General features: G+C 45.0%; 1 protein-coding gene across 1 annotated transcript in view; it reads right to left on the bottom strand.

The window, feature by feature from the left end:
- PDZRN4 (PDZ domain containing ring finger 4) overlaps nucleotides 1-15,265 on the bottom strand; it is a 251,941-nt gene extending 236,676 nt beyond the window's left edge. Inside the window, exons 1-3 of the mRNA XM_064447945.1 lie at nucleotides 14,407-15,265; nucleotides 11,823-11,909; nucleotides 8,053-8,157 (exon numbers count right to left, since the gene is read on the bottom strand). Coding sequence (XP_064304015.1) covers nucleotides 8,053-8,157; nucleotides 11,823-11,909; nucleotides 14,407-15,093 — 879 coding nt within the window. The 5' untranslated portion in view covers nucleotides 15,094-15,265. The remainder of the gene's footprint in view (nucleotides 1-8,052; nucleotides 8,158-11,822; nucleotides 11,910-14,406) is intronic.
- Between the last annotated feature and the right edge of the window lie 3,454 nt (nucleotides 15,266-18,719).

Here is an 18,719-nt window from a genome sequence, read left to right as displayed (position 1 = left end):
AAGGTTCACCTTGAAGTTAAAAAAAAAAAAAACAACAAACACGGAAAGGGAGAGAAAGATGACATGAAGCAAAGACAAGCTCAAACAGGGCATCTAGGAAGATGCTGAGTTTCAACTTGCCAGGTTTCAAACACGTTATCCCTCAGGGGTGAGATTAGACACTTTATGAAGGAGATGGGTGTGATCAGGCCTTCACACGGTGCCTAGGGATCTGCAGTGTATGGCAGCAACACCGTTTATGGGATTTTGTAGGGTCTTATGTTAGTCAGCTCTTCCAGCACCGCTAACTTGCCAGTTTGGCTACCACCCCACTCTGCACAGAGAGTACAGTTATCATAGTTCTGCTCCAGTACTGTTACACCGTATTTCCCTATGAGAATTCATGGCAGTGTGTACAGATGATCCTATTCCACAATTCAGTTACCCCTATTCCTACATTCCCCCCCATTTCTCCCACACGGCCTATTTATGGTCGAGCACTGGAAAACACTCCTGTGGAAACATAAGGTTGGTGCTTTGTGCTCTTTAACTGTAAAGCTCAGTTTCCCCTGTTTTTCTTCTTCCTTATATACTCTCCTTCATTCTTCCCCTTCTGCTCCTACAGTGATCCAGCTGCTATGGAGATCCACCATACTCAGATCAAACCAATAATATCTCATTGGAGTTATGCACACTCATGTATATGCAAGATCCCGATGCCTCTTCTACCATGCCTAACCTAAGTGACCTAGACAAAGGCCCAACATAGTAGCAGCAGCATAAAAACCCATTGTAAAAGATGATTTTCACCACTTCCACTTTGCTTGCTCTCTTGACTCCTTTCACACTGGGTCACATTTCAGAAATACTCCCACATGGCTCCTTCCACCACATCTGCCTTGTGCCCTGTTCCAGCCACCCTAGTATCTCCTTTTCTTTACTGATTGGGAGCCGCTTGCAGAGAAGCATGCAAGCATGTACAAAGGTGCAGTACACCAGCCAGCTGCATCTCAGAAGAGCTATGATTTGCAAGCTGAAGAGACTTCCTGAGAAGGACGATACTGCTTTCTCTCTCAAATATACCAATTCTGCAAATAAATTAGTTGGAGAGTTCATCTGGTGGTCATATTCCAACCACATGTTTGGCATTTCCACTTTTTTTTTTTTTTTTTTTTTTTTTAAAGATAGAAGCACTGTGAGCACACATACTTCCACAACAATGAGGTAGCATTATACCCGCACACATGCCTGGCTTGTCTGTGAGAACAAGCCCAAATGAACAGAGCTGAGAAACCCTCCTACAGGCTTGCACCTCTCCAGAGCTGGGTCTACAGCAAGTTCTCAGCAGATGGAAACCTCTCTATACCTCAGACTGAAAAAAGTAAAATAATTTTAAAAACTTAAAAATTCACCTATCTTAAAACATGAGAAAGTTCTGTGAAAGGCCAAGGCATTGTATATTTTCTCATGATGCTTCTTTACACAAGTACCAAAATAATATTTTGCCTGTTTACGAACGTGAGACTCCATTCAATCATCTAATGGATCAAATCCTGAATTTCTGATCAGAAGACCTTAAGTCATTATTGACTCTTGCCCTATTGACACCAAGTTCTCTAATTCTTAAATATCACTTTGTTTCATTTCTCCCTTTTCTTTAGGATAAAAAGTGTCTTATTAAAATTTGCAATAAAACATTATATATGGAAGTGTATTATTTCAGTAGTCCACTCTCTAACATATTTCACCACAAAAATACAGAAATTTTAGGTCACATATAAAGAAAAATCTCATATTCTCTTTTTAAAAACATAGACAGTGAATTGCTGGAATTTTAAGTCCTTTCTAGAAGGAACATAACCTGTTCATCTAAACATGACATTTGCATTTTAGTTCAGTAAATAGAGAGGAATGCAGGCACCTCTAAAAACATATAGCAAGTCCAGTCAAATTTAGTTTACTAATATTTGGGAATTCAGGCAATAAAGTACAAAATTCAGGCATTCCAGGATGCCCACAGCAAGATGTCAACTTCCTGCACAGACAGTACATTGAATGCTAAGTTCTTCCACCTACATGAGATCCAGCCTGCACAGCCTTCTGAGAGTGGGCATGAGCAGCAGTAACCACATTTTATATAACAGAGCAGCTAGAACAAAAGACCAGGAGGAGGAAAAACCCAGCTACGGGTATTTATTCAGTCAGAGAGCCCCATCTTTCAGATCTAGGAAAGCATCCTAGCCAGAGGATATCCTGATTAACAGCATTTGCCACCTCCCCTCTCAAAGTCAAGACACTATGAAGTCAAAAATGCAACTATCATTCAATAAAGTGTCATACAAGATGCAAAACTGTGCAAGAAAGAGGGAAACTCTCACGTACTGGCACAAGTGCTTACCTAGAAAGGGGCACGACCAGTGCTCCAGATACAGCTCCGTGGAACCAGCATCTATTTCACAGCAGATTATCACTGGATAATAATCCTGACACTCAAATGCCTGCTGGCACCTAGCTCCATTTGAAGAGGATGGGTGGAGGCTGGTCTCAGGCAGGGGTAGCCTCTGCCCTAGTAACGAGGGCAGTTATCTGGATAGGTAAATTCACTTATTTGCAGGCAGGGCAGAGCAGATCCTGCAATCCAGATCTCCCACTTCTCAGAGAAGCACTCTAAGACCTTCTGTTAAGTAAAAAAGTCAGTGGGGGCAGTAGCTCCTATTCAAATAAAGTTATGTACAGACCTGGTCACACCTGACTTTTTTAAAGTTTCTTCAGACAGATAAAAGAATTCAGCTGTCCAAAAACCTGTATCTCAACAGGTGAGGGAGAGGTGAAAAGAGGTTACATGCATCTCTAACCCTATGGTATAACCAATTTATTATGCCAGGGATCTTTCAGACTTATTAGGAGTTATCTAATGTATGCAGGTGCCAGGTCTGGTTACCTGCAATGTACCATTATGAATTTTTTAAGGATTTAAGACAACATAACATACCTTAGGCTACTTTGGACATACGTAGATACACTGAAATCTACACCACTAATATCAGCTATATAAAAATTTCCTCAGCTACCACCCAGATCTTACTGGCCACATCATGTGCAGCTTTGGTTCAAAGCCATCCCAAATCTGCTAGCTCTGATCCCAGCAAGACAGTTTTTAAGCTCACTACTTCTACAGACATAATCTCACAGTGGAGATTCTTAGCCAAATAAACATGACTAGTATCAAAGATTTTGCTTGAGCAACATAGTGAGTGTAATGACAGAAACATGAAGAAGATAAAACATCACAAGGCTGACACACAGCACAGTCAGCAGTCTGGCAATAGTTAAAAAAGTTTCTGTGTAGGCGCTTTGCAGATGTAAGTTACTTCTGCCAGGATAAGCCTCAAGACTTCATCTTTATTGAAACTGGCTTCGCTGACATGCGCTTGAAAGCCATTGTGTGTGCACTCTCCAAAAAAGTGAAAAGAACAAACGGAAACATGGAATAAGGGATGAAGTCTTATTTATTATACACTTATGGAGCTCAGGCTGCATAAACAAAATACATAGTCATGATATATATGCATTCATCTCATTTTTCAAAAAGACTTAAAGATCCCAGACTAAAAATGTTTTTCTTTCCCCTCTTCTCCATCATGCCTGCTTCTCAGCCATCAAATTAATGAGAGTCAACTGACTAAAATGCAAAAGGGCCAATATTCTCTTTTCACTTGAGAGTAGAAGAACAGAAGCCTTTGTCTTGCAGTGCAAGCAACAGAAGAACACTTCAGCCTTCCAGATGATGATGTGCTTACAGTTCCTCATATGAATATTTTGGTTGCACACAGGGTTTTCCACTGCTGTTTTGTTATTTGGCAAACCTACTAAAGAAGGTTCAGCCATGACTATAGCGCTATGTCTCCTAGGCAATATGAATTAACAGTAGCTCTTTTTCCTCAAATTGATGAAATACTGCTTTTAAAAATAAAATAAATGCAGGAATTCCATCTGGATTGCAAGTTCTGTCCTGGTCATGTATTTTATGTACAACACTGAAGTGAAAAGATAAAATCAGCATATCCCACTTTAGTAATACAGTGGTATTTAGCAAGACATTGTGACTTACAGAATGAAAGAGGACTTGAGAAAATCAGTCACCATTTTTTTCTAAAGTTGGGCTTAAAACCAGAGGAGATGCCATAACAGTTTTTGTAAAATGTAGTATTATATGAAGAAAAAACAACCCAAAACAAGTATAAGAACTAGATCTGAATAGCTTGTTGACTAGGCATCAATTAGCATACCTGGAGTTCTGGCTGAGGTGGTGCCACTCTCACGTGAAGTTAAACTGACTGCAAACTGAGAGAGTAAAATTTTCCTCCATACAGAAAGACCCAGTCCCAGTGTTACTGCTCAGAACTATAAATATGTATAAAAAAAATCAGCAGGTAAAATACTTCTGTGTATTAGCAACATTGCCAAAGTTCATATCCGTTTTATACTGCCTTGAGGAAGGCTATTGCCATTAGCAAAGACAAGCAGTGAACTTACTCAGTAGGAAAGATTTGCATGAAGTGAGGGGGAAATGAAATGATGCATAGCTGTGCAACTGTGATCCATTCTAAACATACTTTGTATTTTCTCCCAGCAGCAATGAGAATTACTTTAACTAGCACAGACTAATAGACAGTCCTGTGCCTGGCTTGCTGCTTCCCTCCTCCTCTTGGGCTTCAGAGACAGGGTGGAAAGACAGACAGAGGTCCAAAAGTTAGAGGTGTGGTGGCTTTATATCACTGCTGGTATCCAAGGCTTTCATGTTGGGAGTCACAGAAATCAATGCTGCATCTAGTTTTATGAGCTGCATGTGATGAGTGCTTAGTCCTGGAATACATGCTGCACTGTGTTAATTTAGGGAGCTAGATTTATGGATAAAAATTTTTCAAAGCTGCAGAAGACCATGACATCTGGAAGAACCTGCTACATAGGAGTAATTCTTGAGGAAGAGTTTCTGCTTGATGATCAAATAATGATAATTTTTGGCTTGTAATAAGATTCCTGAAAGTACACGTTGCCAAAGTGCTGCTCATGCACACCACTGTCCCAGGCGAGCTTTACATTTCATAAGCAAGTCTCTTCTCACAGAGGAGTTAACCTTGAGTAAAGAGGGTAAAGCTGTGCCTGAAATCTTCTGTTCCTCAGCAGAACAGTGAAAATGACCAGTGAGGGTCCCGTGACAATACCTTGTGAAGAGCTGCAGCCCCTTGACACAGGGTACCTGGGGCTGTCACCCTTCACCTCTCCCTGTCACCCTCACCCACCACCACCCTCCCAGCCCACAGGCATCTATTCCAGTTTTCAGGTCCTTAAGCACAAAATATGCCCACTTGTGAGTAAAGCCCACATAAACACCAAGATTTTTCAGATTAAAGAGTCAAAGAGGTCCTATTGCCCATACTCTGGGCACACCGATCTCAAAAACCTCCAAGAACTCAAGTCATTTGTGTGGCATCTTTATACTTGGAATAAATACCTTAATAAAGAAATCTGATTTCTCCCTTTGGCACACTTTCAAATACCATAACAATTATTTGGCAAAGTTGCTGCCGTAGGTAATGATAAATAAAGTAAAAGGCAGCAATACTTGTGTCTGCCAGCCTTGGCTCACAGTTACAGCTGTCAATGCCATAGGACTGTGAAATCCATTTGCTGCCCTAGGTCACCCACTTGATGGTCATCGAAATGTGCACAACTCACTGTCATCAGCCACATGCAGTTAACATTTGTTAAACATCTGATAAAGCACTGAAACAAATTACTTTACTAAGCAACACACTTTGAGAACAGATTTTCTCCTACTTTAATGGGATAGTTCTGTCCATTATCCCATTAGGTACGCATTGCTAGAAACACCCCGGGCATCACACTGCCAAACAACTGACTGAAGCTATTAAAGGATCTTCAAACAACATCGGTTCCTTCTGCTCTTGCTCATTGAAAAATGGTCTCATAAAATATCACCCATTAGATCAGATCACCAACTCAGTGAAGAGCAAGCGTTAATAATGTCCCCACTTCCTATCAACTTTTCACCAAAACTCGTAGTCTGTGTATCTGCCAACATATTTGAAACAGTTACACCATCCGACTTATTTCCGCACAGCAGAAGCTTTCATGTTGATCCTTCACAACAAACCGCAGCAGTGCTGGCAGGGCATCCTCGAGCAAGAAGACATCGATAGCTATGTGTGGGCAAGCAAAAATTCAACTTTTCAACTCCAGCTGCTTCCTAGATCTAGCATGGAGGAATAATTACTTATTTGCATTTCATTGAGAAAGTCTTGATCTTACCATTTCTCCTCCTCTCTTTTTTTTAGTCTAACAAATTTTGGAACACTGAAACATTTAGAGGAATATTTGGCCTAACCCTGAACATTTTCAAATGCTTGTCTGAATACAAAAAGTTATCTACAAAGCTGTTGTATATTAATATGGTGGAAATGGTGCTCCATTCAGAGCTGCGTGAATACTTATGCTAGACTGGATCTATAGTTTCACATAGAACTGAAATCTGTAAGTAGTAATTTAAATATCAGCATGATTTTATGCAGCCAGAATTTTTCAACAAGTAAAAATCAAGCATCAGTTATGGCGGCATTTTGAGAAATGACCTCACATTTAATAAATGCTAGCTTGTGACTTTATTCTTCCTTCCTCCAAAACCACTCCATTTTGTCTTAAAAATTGAGGCACTACAAAAGAACAATAAAATAAAGCAGGAAGTGTTGAACAAATGCATAAAACTATACAGCTGGTCACTCTGTAGAAAACACAAAGTGGTAAGTGAAATAGTAACATCAAAAGAAAAGAGATTTTTTTCAGCATAGCGTTGCTGTTACAATAAAATTGGATGTGAAAGCTTTTTGTATATCTTGGAGAGGTAAGAGTTGTATTACAAGCTCAGTTCTCCTCAGCCAACTTAGTTTCTGCTAGAGGTGCATGTATCTGCCAGCTAAGCGCGCGAGCTTTATTTTTCCAAGAAAGTACATTAATTTGGTTTCACACACTGCTCTAGGCTCCCAACATTAAGAGCAATGCCAGCATTCAAACACTCTTGGCTTACATTTCTAGTCCTTAACAGCGATATAACGTAAGAAGCCAGCAGCAGCACTCTGCATTTGTCTCAAATCCACTTGTTTCGTTGGTCTTTGTTCAAAACCCTGTCCAACTGGCAAGTTCACACCATGCTTCTAAGCTTCCCCTAAACCCAAGGCTGGAGTGATGTATCTTAAACAACCCCAGAAGCTACTGGTACATGCTGTCATTCAGAGGGTTGTATGACAGCTATGATGTGAAATGCCATTTTGACAGCACCATAAGGAGTCTATTTCAGTGACTGAAACTGTTCCTTCGAGACCTCTTAGAGGGCTAATTACAGTTACACATGTAGGCTAGGCAGCAACCTATTCTTCAGATTGAATTGTTGATATTTTTTACAATTATAGTTATTTGGTGGGAGAAAAACAGCATACAACACAGGAATAAACTTCAAATTTCCCATGCCAGCATATTACGTGACTGGGAAAGAGCTATATTGGTCCTGGTGATAACAGACAATCTACTTCTAGCAGAATATAGCAGAAAGTACTTTCTCTAATTGCTTAAGAAGTTTCACAGCACTGCTTACCAGCACAGCTTCTCTGCAGTGTCCCAGAGTCCCAACAGTAATACCCTCTACAGAGGGCCAAATCCATTTCACTAAACCTGTGAATTTCTATAGAGTCGTTTACCTTCTTTCTCAAGTTAATGAAAAGAAATACAAAATGCCTCTCTTGCTTGTTATTTCAGTGTCTACACCTTTGCCTTGCTTAAATCAGCTTAATCCTGAGACCAATACATTTATCAGTTGTTGGAAAAATCCATCATGTGTTTTCATATCTGAGAAATGTTCGAGCAGTTCAGTGTACAAAAATCATGTTCAGACACAGCAAAAAAGGAAAATTACAATGTAATTAGTGTAAAAAACATCAGATTCTCGATTAATCTGATAATATAACAGACGAATCCACTGGTAGTTTTTTTTTTCCTTACCTCAATAATCTTGTCATGAATTTGCAAGCCTTCTGTTTTGTCTGCAGGTCCATTTTCCAAAACCTTTGACACATAAATTCCCTCAGCGGATTCCTCCTGATCGTTCTGTACCAGGCAACAGGGAAGTTGCAGAAAGAGCCACATTAGTACAAGAAATGAGATGGTACCAAAATCAGCAGCAATGAAAAATGCAAATCCACCTGAAATATGCAGCTAGATTTTCTAGCTAAGAATTAAGCTCCTTGGGATTTTATTTTTAAACTTGCTTAACGCAAACTAGTCGTTAATCAAAAGGACAGAATTAATGAACCATTTCAGCATTTTTTTTAAGATTATCCATTTACTTCTGGTTATTTTAGTCTAAATGAGACACAGCGTGCAATGGTAATCAGATCCCAGCTAAAATATTTAAAGCAGACCTCAAACTTCACAGCAGACAGTGACTAGTACATAAATCCACAGAGAAAGATACTCATAAAAATGGATGCGCAAGTGTTTCCCTTGGGACGGAAAGGGCTCCTGCAGTACTGCTGCTTGTAAACTTTTTTTTTCTGCGTTTGAAAATGAAGCTCCAAGGAACAAAGTGACATTAGTTAGCTGGCATGTAACAGTGACAGGATTTGGTTGGAACTGGTTAACCTCATAAATCCTATTCACATGGGAGATTGAGAACTTGCTCAACTGTGAAATCCATACAGATCAACTGTGGACAAAAAGAGAACCCGCTTCCAGTTGATCTCTACACACTGCTAAGTACAACTCACGTGAAGGTCAAATTTAAAGCTGTAAGCTATCTACTATAGCTGGAATGACATACCTGCTGTTGTTGCACACGCTAAAATTACTTAATTTCATCGCGTGATAGTTTAAAATAGTTTAAAATCATTATTAATAATGAATATTGCCAAGCAGACACTGCCTACTTGAAGTATTTTAAGTGTTCATACAAATAATTACCTAGATAGCAATAAATGAAGGAATGTTTTTCCAGGTGATTTAGGCTTTGGATACCAGTTTACATGATGCTTATTTTTCTTCTGTGACTGCTGAATCCCAGACGAACAGCCTGATTCATATGTGTACACGTTTCTAGGCCTATACGCTATTCCCCTATACACTCATGGGGAAATTTTTAACCAGCTTTTCTATTAAGAAAATGATAACAAGAAATGGAGCCACTGTAAAACATGCTGCACAGTGTGTGGCAACTGGGCCATGAAGACTCAGTCCATGGACATTTCACCTTCACCCATATAAAATTGTATTTTTTTCCATAACAGATTTCACTGGCTATTTCAAGAGTGATGTATGATCCAATAAGAAAAAGGATATTTCAGCCTGGCTAGTGGTCCCCATTGGCAGCACGTGCTCATATCCACCAGCCCTGACACGAAAACCCAGCCCGCAGCATACCAAGCTCCGGCACCTTGTCACACAGCCCACAGGGTGCGCGGCAAGGCATGGAGGGGAGCTATGGAGACCACCGGTTTACCCAACCTTAAGCAGAGTCTGTGGGTGACTGCAGGAGCCCCAGGCTGTGCCCGCAGCACACACTTCCCTCCAGCCTGGCTTTGCCATGGTGTCCTCCCGGGGGGACAGCCTCCACAGCCTGCCCTGCGGGACAGTCCTCCCAGCCAGCCACAGCCGGGGCCCAGGACAGAAGTGGGGATGAAAGCAGCCTCGCTCCATTAGAATAATGAATCACCTCCCAGAAACACACGCTTATGTGAAATGAGTCCTTTCCTGACAAAATAAAAGACAGGCTTGTGGGAAGCCATTCCTTTCCTCTCCTCCTCTCTCCAGATAGAAGGTGAACAGTGGGGAAGCCTATGATGGCCTGAAACACAGCCAACGGAAGGTATGTGTGTATGTTCCCCAAGTCACCAAGAGTCACCTGCTTTCCAATGGGAAAACCCTGCACTGTACTTATAAAACACAAATAACGTGTGGTCAGGGAACACGTTCCCACATTAGGTGACTAATACAATGACACCACTGTTCTGGTCTTCGGCTGCAAGAGCCAACTCTTCACCCAAGGGCGCTTTTTCCCTGAACAACTTGAACGTACAGATTGCCTTCATGTACTCTTTTTGTCTTGTTACCAAACAATTAATCTTCCAGCATTTAATTTTTTGAGCAGAGTTTTTTATTTTCATTATTTGAGTCACCTCAATCCTTTTTTCCTGTTATTTCCTTTGGCTCCAGACACATTGAGTGAGACCTTATGCCGATATCTGGGAACTGCCAATCAACCGTCTGTGGTATTCACATTTATCAGAATGAGAACAAAGCAAAACAGAATTTCCAAATTAAACTTCAAAGACTCAGAAAGACTCAAAGCCCCCTGAGACCTAGCTCTGCCTCACAGGTCCATCAACTTCTCCATCTCCCACTATCAGCGTAGCCCATGACCATTTCCGTCTCTCAGGTCAGCAGTTCTCTCCCCTAACAGTGCTGTGAACCTTCATGTATTTATCATTTACTCCTTAAACTTCCAGAATATTCATTCAAAAAGCCTAACAGTCTGTGATATAAAAAACTCTTCCAGTATGCACTGTCAGCATGTAAGTACTTCAGAGACTCTCAGCTGCCATCCCAAGAAAGCTGAACATTATGCTCCCTTCTCCCTGCAGTTTTCCTACAGCTGTAAATAACAGAAGTCACACTACAATCCCAGCTAAAGATTGTCTGGACTTTGTTACTCGTGTACTCAAAATATGGGTATAATCAAAGCGTGTGTATTTATCTAATAGCCACCTGTTGTCTCATCCTTCCACTAGAAAATCTAAGAAACTCTTGCTTTGGATTTACAGCAAAAACATTTGGTAACTGCTGCTCTTTATATTTACCCACAGGGAACAGGAATTCTGCAGCGCAGACAGTGAACTTCTTAGGCTAATGGGAACAGACTCTTTGGCACCGCTAAATATAGCATTAGAGCAGAAGATTGCCAAACTAATATACAGGGTCCCATTCCCCTTCTCAATAATAGGAGGAGGTTACAATTCTCCCACTTAACAAGAACCTGATCAGTGCATAATTATTACCAAGCCTTTTTAATCAACTACTAATTTTCCAGCTTAACAGGTTTCTTTACCCTTCACATGTAATGACAGTCCTGTTCAATGCTTTTGGAAGGATGAAGTTAAAAAAAAAAAGGCATATTCTTATGCATATTATAGGAGGGGCTAGTGATCCTTAGGCATGTTCTATGGTTCCCAATGCACTTTCTAAACCCAGACTGATGAGACTAGATTGATTTGAGGTACAAGATCGATGAAAACTCTGTTTCAGTTCACAAAGAAATTAAAATTGAAAGCAGGCATGTGAGAGCAGGACATGTGCTTAAACTATCTGAGCTACAGAAGCAAATTTTAATCTTTCCTTCAAATTAAAAAAACAAAAGGCAAGCTCTTTCCAAAAATTTCAATGGCTTAATACTGCAACAATGACCCTTATAACTAGTCTCAGAGATTTCCATCAAACAGTCTGCATAAATACATATTACTCACATGGGAACTGAGTGCAGGTCAGCCCTAAAGTCTTGAAGTAAAAACAAAGGGAACACCTTGCCTGAAAATGAGAAGAATCCAATTCTCACGAGATTATGTCTTCAAAACAATGACTCCGATCATACCTGATAATATACAGTTCTATCTAAGGAGCTGATTCCTTATCAGCTGTCATCGAGCATAACTCTTTTATTATTAACAGTGTATATAGTAACAGAATGTATGGTCAAAATAACCTACAGTTACTTTTCTCATTACCTGATTGGGTCGTCCTCCTATAATATTGAATCCCAAAGTATCATTTTCTCGGTGTAGCATGATCGTTAACGGTTTGGGTTCTCCTCCCTAAGAAGCAAGAGGTGAAATACAATTTAAAATACAGTTTAAAAAAGATCTTAAGTAAAAGCACTGCTGTACAAAAGATTTTTAGCTGGAGAATATGTAAGATAAGGCTTAAAGGAAAATTAGTCTGAAAAGATAACAAAAGGACTTTGCACTGGCAACAGGAAAAGTCACACGCCACTGAAAAGTAACAGGTAGCACCTGATTATCTTCAGTGCTGAACAGAAAAAACTGCAGACTTTTGGTGGGAGGAATGCTCAGCACCACTGAAAAAAAGTCAGAGCTCCAAAAGTCTGGAAGTCTCTACAAAAATAAAACTCCTATGTGTGTCAGAGTTTCAGACATTAAACATATAGGCTAAAATACACAGCATTATAATTTTCAGACCTCAAAGTCCTAGAAGTACGCATTTTGTAGCAACTCTCAGGGAAGATACACACAGAAAATGAAACCCAACTCTTCATCCCAACCTTTCACTTCTCTCCGAAAAAGAACAAAACCAAAACCATGTCTAAAAAAGTCAGGTTTTCTACACAAAGTTAAATATAGAAAGCAAACACTCAAAACCAGTGACGGAGTCAAAACTGGAAAAGAGAAAGAAACCTTTTCCTTCAGTAGAACAGGTAAATAATTTTCTAAAAAAAAAAACCCAAAAAACATATGAGCACAATAGTAGTTGGAGGCTTTAGCATAGCAAGTTAGCTTATTTAACCTTGTTCACACATGATAACAGTTACATTTCAGGAACCATGTTGCCCACAAAAACCCTTGTATTTATGCAGCGCTGCTACCTGTTTGTGCTTGCCAGTCTCTAGCTGATTAATATATATTTGACACCTAAATAAGGTAAACTTTTCCAAACATTCAAAACATTAACAGTTAATGCTGAAGCCCATATTTTATTAACTGTGACAGTGAAATGTTTTCTTGCCGCACGATACATTTGATCTTAATGAAGTACAGTTTTACTTTACTGATAGTTTTTTCTTCCAAACGCCTGTTTTATTCATTACCCTGGCCTCATCTGTAAAAGAGATTTCAGAGCGGCAGTACATACAGCAACACCTACTGGCAGCGCTCAGAAAAGGCAGCCGCTCCTCCGCTGCTGCCCAGGCGAGTGATGCCTCCACGCCTATCCCCACACCTCCTTGCCAACTCCTTACTGGAAATCCAAATCTCTCTCCTCCCTTCTACAGCCACTGCTTTCCTCGCATGCTTCTTAAGAGCCACTGCTGCCCCCCTTCCTATGACCTTATCCCATTTGCCAAGAGATGAAGCAGATGTATGGGCACACCTCCCAGAGCCAGCAACCTAAACCCCATGGAAACCAGGGGGAAAAAAAAAACCAAGGAGCGAAAAAGATTAAATATTCAAGTCTCCAAACACGAAGTTTCTCAATGCCACAAAAAGCCATGTTTCTAGGCACACAGGTGTCCTGAGAACAACGTCCCCTTTCCCGTCTCCCGTGCGGCAGTCAGATGCTCAGCACTCTACATTGCCTCGAGAGCAAGTTTGGCTGCTCAGACCTTTTCCACCTGGGATTTTGCTTCCCAAGAGTCCGTGTAGATTTGGGTAAAAAGAAAAACTCTTTGCATTGCAACACTCCTCACCGCGGCTGCAAGCAGCAGTGCCAGAGGCTGAACGGCGATTTTCCAGCCCGGAGCTTAAAAAACCCCAACCCCCTTCACAGCGAGTGCAGCCCGCTCACCAGTACTCTCAGATGGTTTATGCAGCCGAAAGGAGGCAAGTCGCTATCCGAGCAATGGCACCGGACCTGAGAGGGGAGGGAAGCACTGCACCGCTCTCAGCGGTGTCAACTGTTGCCTCGTTCTACCAAACGAGAGACTTTGCCGTCCTCTCACCATCGTTTCCAAAGTTTACCATGATTTTACGCTCCAGATTTTTAAGACAACTTCTCGGCTGCTCAAATAAAAGTTAAAAGCGAGTTCCACGCCCCTGAGCTTCCGCCGGTCCCAGCCGGAGGACGCCGGGCAGCCACAGCAGCCGGGGCGCGGCGAGGCGGGGCGGCCTGATGCGGACCCCTTGCCCGGGGGAACCGGGACCCGTTTGCCGGCTGCCAGCCGAGGAACGAAACGCTCTCCCCTCCCGCCCGCTCCCCACCCCGTCCGGCCACGCAAGGGACAAGCCGCGCTCGGCCGCCGCCGCCAGGCACCGCCGGTCTCGCCCCCGCCCGCCCCTTCGCCGCCGAAGGGCGCCGGGACGAGAAGCGAGTCGGGGCCGGCGGCTCCGTCCCCCCGGGGGCGGCGAGGGACGGGCAGGAGCGGCTCGCACCGCCCGGGGGATGCGCCGGGTCCCGAGGGTGACCACTGCCTTCACACACCCCACACCCGCCCAGGGGACACCCCTCGCACCGCCACCTCGACCGGCGGTCGCTCACAGAGTCGGGCAGGGCGAAAGCGGGTCCGGAGAGAGCACGGCCGGGGCGGGGGGTGGGAGGCGGTGGGGGGGGTCGCGCTGGCCCCTGCGCCCAAGCACTCACCTTGCCGGGCTGGCCGCCCGCCAGGTCCCGGGCGATGCTGCTGATGTGGCTCATGTACTGGCCGAACTTCGCCTGGTACCGCCGCGCCGTCAGCTGCACCTCGCTCTGCAGCGCCGAGAGCTGCGCCAGCAGCGACTTCTCCCTCCTGCTCCAGCGCAGGGCCTCCCTCTTCAGCTCGGGGCCCGGCTCCGGGCCCCCGCCGCCGCCCCGCAGCGCCCGCAGGCAGCGGTGCCCGCCGCCCGCCCGCGGCCGCGGGGCCGCCCCCGGTGCGGGCCGCCGCGGCTGCCCCGCGGAGCCGCCCGCCGGGCGGCCGGGGGAGGGTGGGCGCCCACCCCGCGGCTCCGGCTCGGCGGGGCCGGCCGGCGGCCCGTAGCGGCACGCCGCGAGGTGGGCGGGCAGCTCCCGCAGCCGCACGGTGCGGCCGCAGCCCCGCGGGCTGTAGTCGCACTTGACCTCCAGCTTCTGGACGAGGCTGCGGAGGGGCAGGACGGGGCGCAGCTCGGCGGCCGCCAGCGGCCGGCAGCGGAGCGGGCAGCGCCGCCGCCGCGCCGCCCAGGGCAGCAGGCAGCCGGCGCAGAAGACGTGCCCGCACGGCGTGGACAGCGGCTCCTCCAGCACCCGCCCGCACAGCTTGCACTGCAGCTCCGCCGCCACCGGCGCCGCGAAGCGCGACGGGTCGAAGCCCATGGCGCGGCCGGGCACCGGCAAAACTTTCGGGGCGCCGCGGCCCCGGCCCGGCCCCGGCGGCGCTGGAGCCGCTCCCGGCGGGCGGCGGCGAGGGGCGGGCGGAGGAGCGGGGCCGCGCCGGGAGAGGCGGGCGGCAGCGCCCAGCCGGAGCTCCCAGCGGCTCCCCCCTCCCCACCCCGCCACACACACCCTCCCGCATTAACTCCCTCTGCCCGGCGCCACCGCCCCACGCCCAGCCCCGGCACCTCCTCCGCCCTCCCGGGGCATCCTCGGGACGCGGCGGGGCGAGACGCGGGGATCCCCGCCCGCCCCCCGCCGTGTGCCGGCACTCTCCCCGCAGCCGGGCCGGGCCGCGCCCCGGCGGGTCACTCGGGCTTGAGCTGTGGTCGGGGCGGTGGGCAGCCGACGGGCTGCAAAGCAGCGAGCCTCTCGGGCTCTTCTGCTGCTGCACATAACGTGCCGGTAAATAACGCGCGCGTGTGAGCGTGCCTATTTCGTTTCTCTCCAAAAAGCTCGGTCCTCTTTTGGGATATCCAGCAGGGCACAGAAAGCTGAAGCCCCCAGTGCTAATGCTCTTTTTGTTGCCACACCAAAAAAAAGAAAAAAAAATACAGTCGGAATAACAGAGTGGCTCGTTGAGCCCTCTTAAACAACAACATATGTATAAGCAACACTTTCAAGAAAAGTTAGAACACAGCAAAATCTGGAAACGCGGAGTTAGGATCAATAGCCGGCCTGGGCTCTACCCCTTCATTGCTGCACAACCCACAACATCCACTGAAACGTGAAACCCCCAACACATTCCCCACATAACTTCACTATTGAAAACACAGGGCCAGATTGCTGCCCCCCACCCAGCCCTGTGGAAAACCTCCTGGAGGAGAGTGGGGTGGAGCACCCCGAGGGGTTTCTTCAGTGGGCTCCTTCACGTGTGGGTCAGACACCGTCCCTGTTGGAAAGGCTGGCAGGTTTGGCTTGTCCAGGCCCAGATCACAGGGTGTTTTCCGGACTGAGGACTCCTGAGGCAGAGCCGGCGTGTGCCCTCACCAGTTCTGCAGTTCCTGCCTCAAACTCTGAATCCCAAGAGCATCCCTCTGGGATAGCCATCAGGGCTCTTGAGACCCCCCCTAATGAGTGGTTCTTTTTCATGACTGAGAAGACAACATTGGGACAATGCAACAGTGACATCCCTTTTTCCCAAAACAAGAAGGGAAACCCTGCACATATCTGTCCCTAGAGCCAGTACCTGGGGACCTCGGATCTCAGTTACGTCTACCTATAATTTGCTTAACAAAAGTTTCTCACCAGTTCTAAGCAATAACAGTCATCAGCGCCTCATAGAACATCTATGGACCCAAATATTACTGAGAAGCACCAGCAACCTACCATTTCTGACTTGCCACACAGAAACCCAGAGTTTCAGTTGGATTGCCATGGCCGTAAAATAAATAAACAAATAAACTGCACCATCAAATAGTCTCCCAGCTTGCAGAAAATGCACTATAATACATTATACAATATTTCATTGCAGATCAAAATCATATTCTCTCAATCAAAAAAAAAGGAAATCAGATACCCTGAGTAACTAATTATGCTATTCACACTGGTTTTTGATCATCTAGTATTTCCACCGATTTTAATTGCTTTGCTGATAGGGTCAGAATCAGTGTCATTCTGAATGTTATAGAAAATTATCAAAAAATAGTATTCTCCTCATCTATCTTTGCATTTAACTATTAATTTCCAGTCATTATTTGTTTATACTCTCTTCTGTCCCAATGCCCCGATGTATTTTCTTTACCTCCTTATACGTGGCCCAGAATCTGAGGTCTGAGTACAGGCAGTAACATCATAAATTAAACCGGGCAAAAAACAGGCCCAAACATGGGCACATCATCTGTTAAACTGGTATTGCCTCTGTTAATCCGCTGGTGTGACACTTGGGATGGTTTTGGCCAAGGCTTACGAGCAGCCTCCCAAACCACGCTTGGGCACGGCGCGCGGGTTGCAGGGGCCAATCCCAGGAGATAGTTTGGGGTGACCGTCCTGCTTCGGGCGTGAGAGTTTAGGAATGAGGCTGTGAGCCCTTCCAGGGTCCCTGGCACATTTTAGCATGAATGCAGCTGAAGAGATGATATGGTCAGGTTTCAGCCTCAGAGCCTTTAGATTTCTTTTTAATCATGTGATTAACTAAATGAAGGTTTAGAAAACCCACTGTAGGCATACTTTTAAAAAAAGCCTGTCCTTTCTGGCCCACCTTGGGTCTTGGAGAAATATCAGTGTACTAGCAAAAATGGTTCCAGGCAGTTGTGCCCTTTCTCTGTTCATGCTGGAGTACGAAACTGTCTTTCTTTGCCAAGATGTCAGCATGGATGACAGCACAGACAACAGGGTTTATATCAAAAGTAATTTTCTGGTGCAGGGACCGGTAATACAGACAAATGTGCAAAACTCATCTGAAGGTAGCAGCTGTCTGCACAGCAGACCTCCGCGGTAGTGGGTAAACGCATGGATAAACACATACAAACATTTCCAATGTGCTTACATGGGATTATTCCTACAATTAGTCCTATTAGTTCCTACGTAATCAGGAAATGAAAAACACAGTCCTCCTTTCCTAAATTGTGCTTAAAGAGACAACAAAATTATCACCTTGTTTGCTTAGCCGAAGTCTCAGCACCTACAGCTCCAGATTTCATACAGCCATTCCAGCCATGGCTTCTGCGACGGTCAAACAAGGAAATGCAGATTTCCTGAGACGGGGAGGGGAGGCTGAGGAGCACAGGAACAGCAGTGCCCTCAAGAGCGTTGCCCACGGCTGCGATGGTGCTGTATGGCTCCACCGCTCACACCAGAACTGCACCCAGTCAGGGACAAAATAAATGTTATGCAGTGGCTTGTCTCCGGGACGGTCCGTATGGTGGCTGTACAGTTTCCATCATGTTACCTTTTGCTCTACCTGGTAAAGCAGCAAAAGTCATTTAAAAGAGGAAAATACTTGCTTTCTTAGGCACGGGTATCTCGACACACCGCGCGCACACACACACACGCATGCACACAGAGGAAGGATTTGGTGGGAGTAACCGCTGCTGAGGGAGCTCTTTATCAGCACAGAAAGCCTGCTGCTCCTGAGCATCAGGGACAAGAGGAAGAGCTGTTTCAAGTATAAAATCAAGGGTTATTTCTGCCTGTAGTCCTTGCCTCATCCTAAGAGGATGTGCAGTTTAAAGTGTGAACTATATAGCTGTCCCAAATCTTCTGATGAAAGAATCCCAAGATAAGAATTTCTGCTCTGATATTCTGAAGGTTACTGGAAGGCTCCTGTCTCCATTGAAGTCAACAGGGAAAATCTGATGAACTTTTAACTAGCGTATGTGGGAATAAAGTATGCATTTTTGTTTTTTTCTCCTCATTTTCATAATCATTTAGCCCTATTATTCATCTGTAGGATTTCAAAGGAAGGTTCTTTTCCCAGTCACACTAATAAAACCCTGTAACTTGTTTAGGGCCAGGAGGACTCAGCAACTTCACTCTGAGAGCAGAATTTAGACCTGAGCGTTGGCTATAAAAATCTGTTATCATCAGAAGTCTGGAAAGACTGAATGCCATTGCACTTTGGCAAATAA

This window comes from Phalacrocorax carbo, chromosome 1 (genome assembly GCF_963921805.1).
Source record: "Phalacrocorax carbo chromosome 1, bPhaCar2.1, whole genome shotgun sequence".
NCBI lineage: Eukaryota > Metazoa > Chordata > Aves > Suliformes > Phalacrocoracidae > Phalacrocorax > Phalacrocorax carbo.
This window is presented reverse-complemented; position numbering and strand designations above follow the sequence as displayed.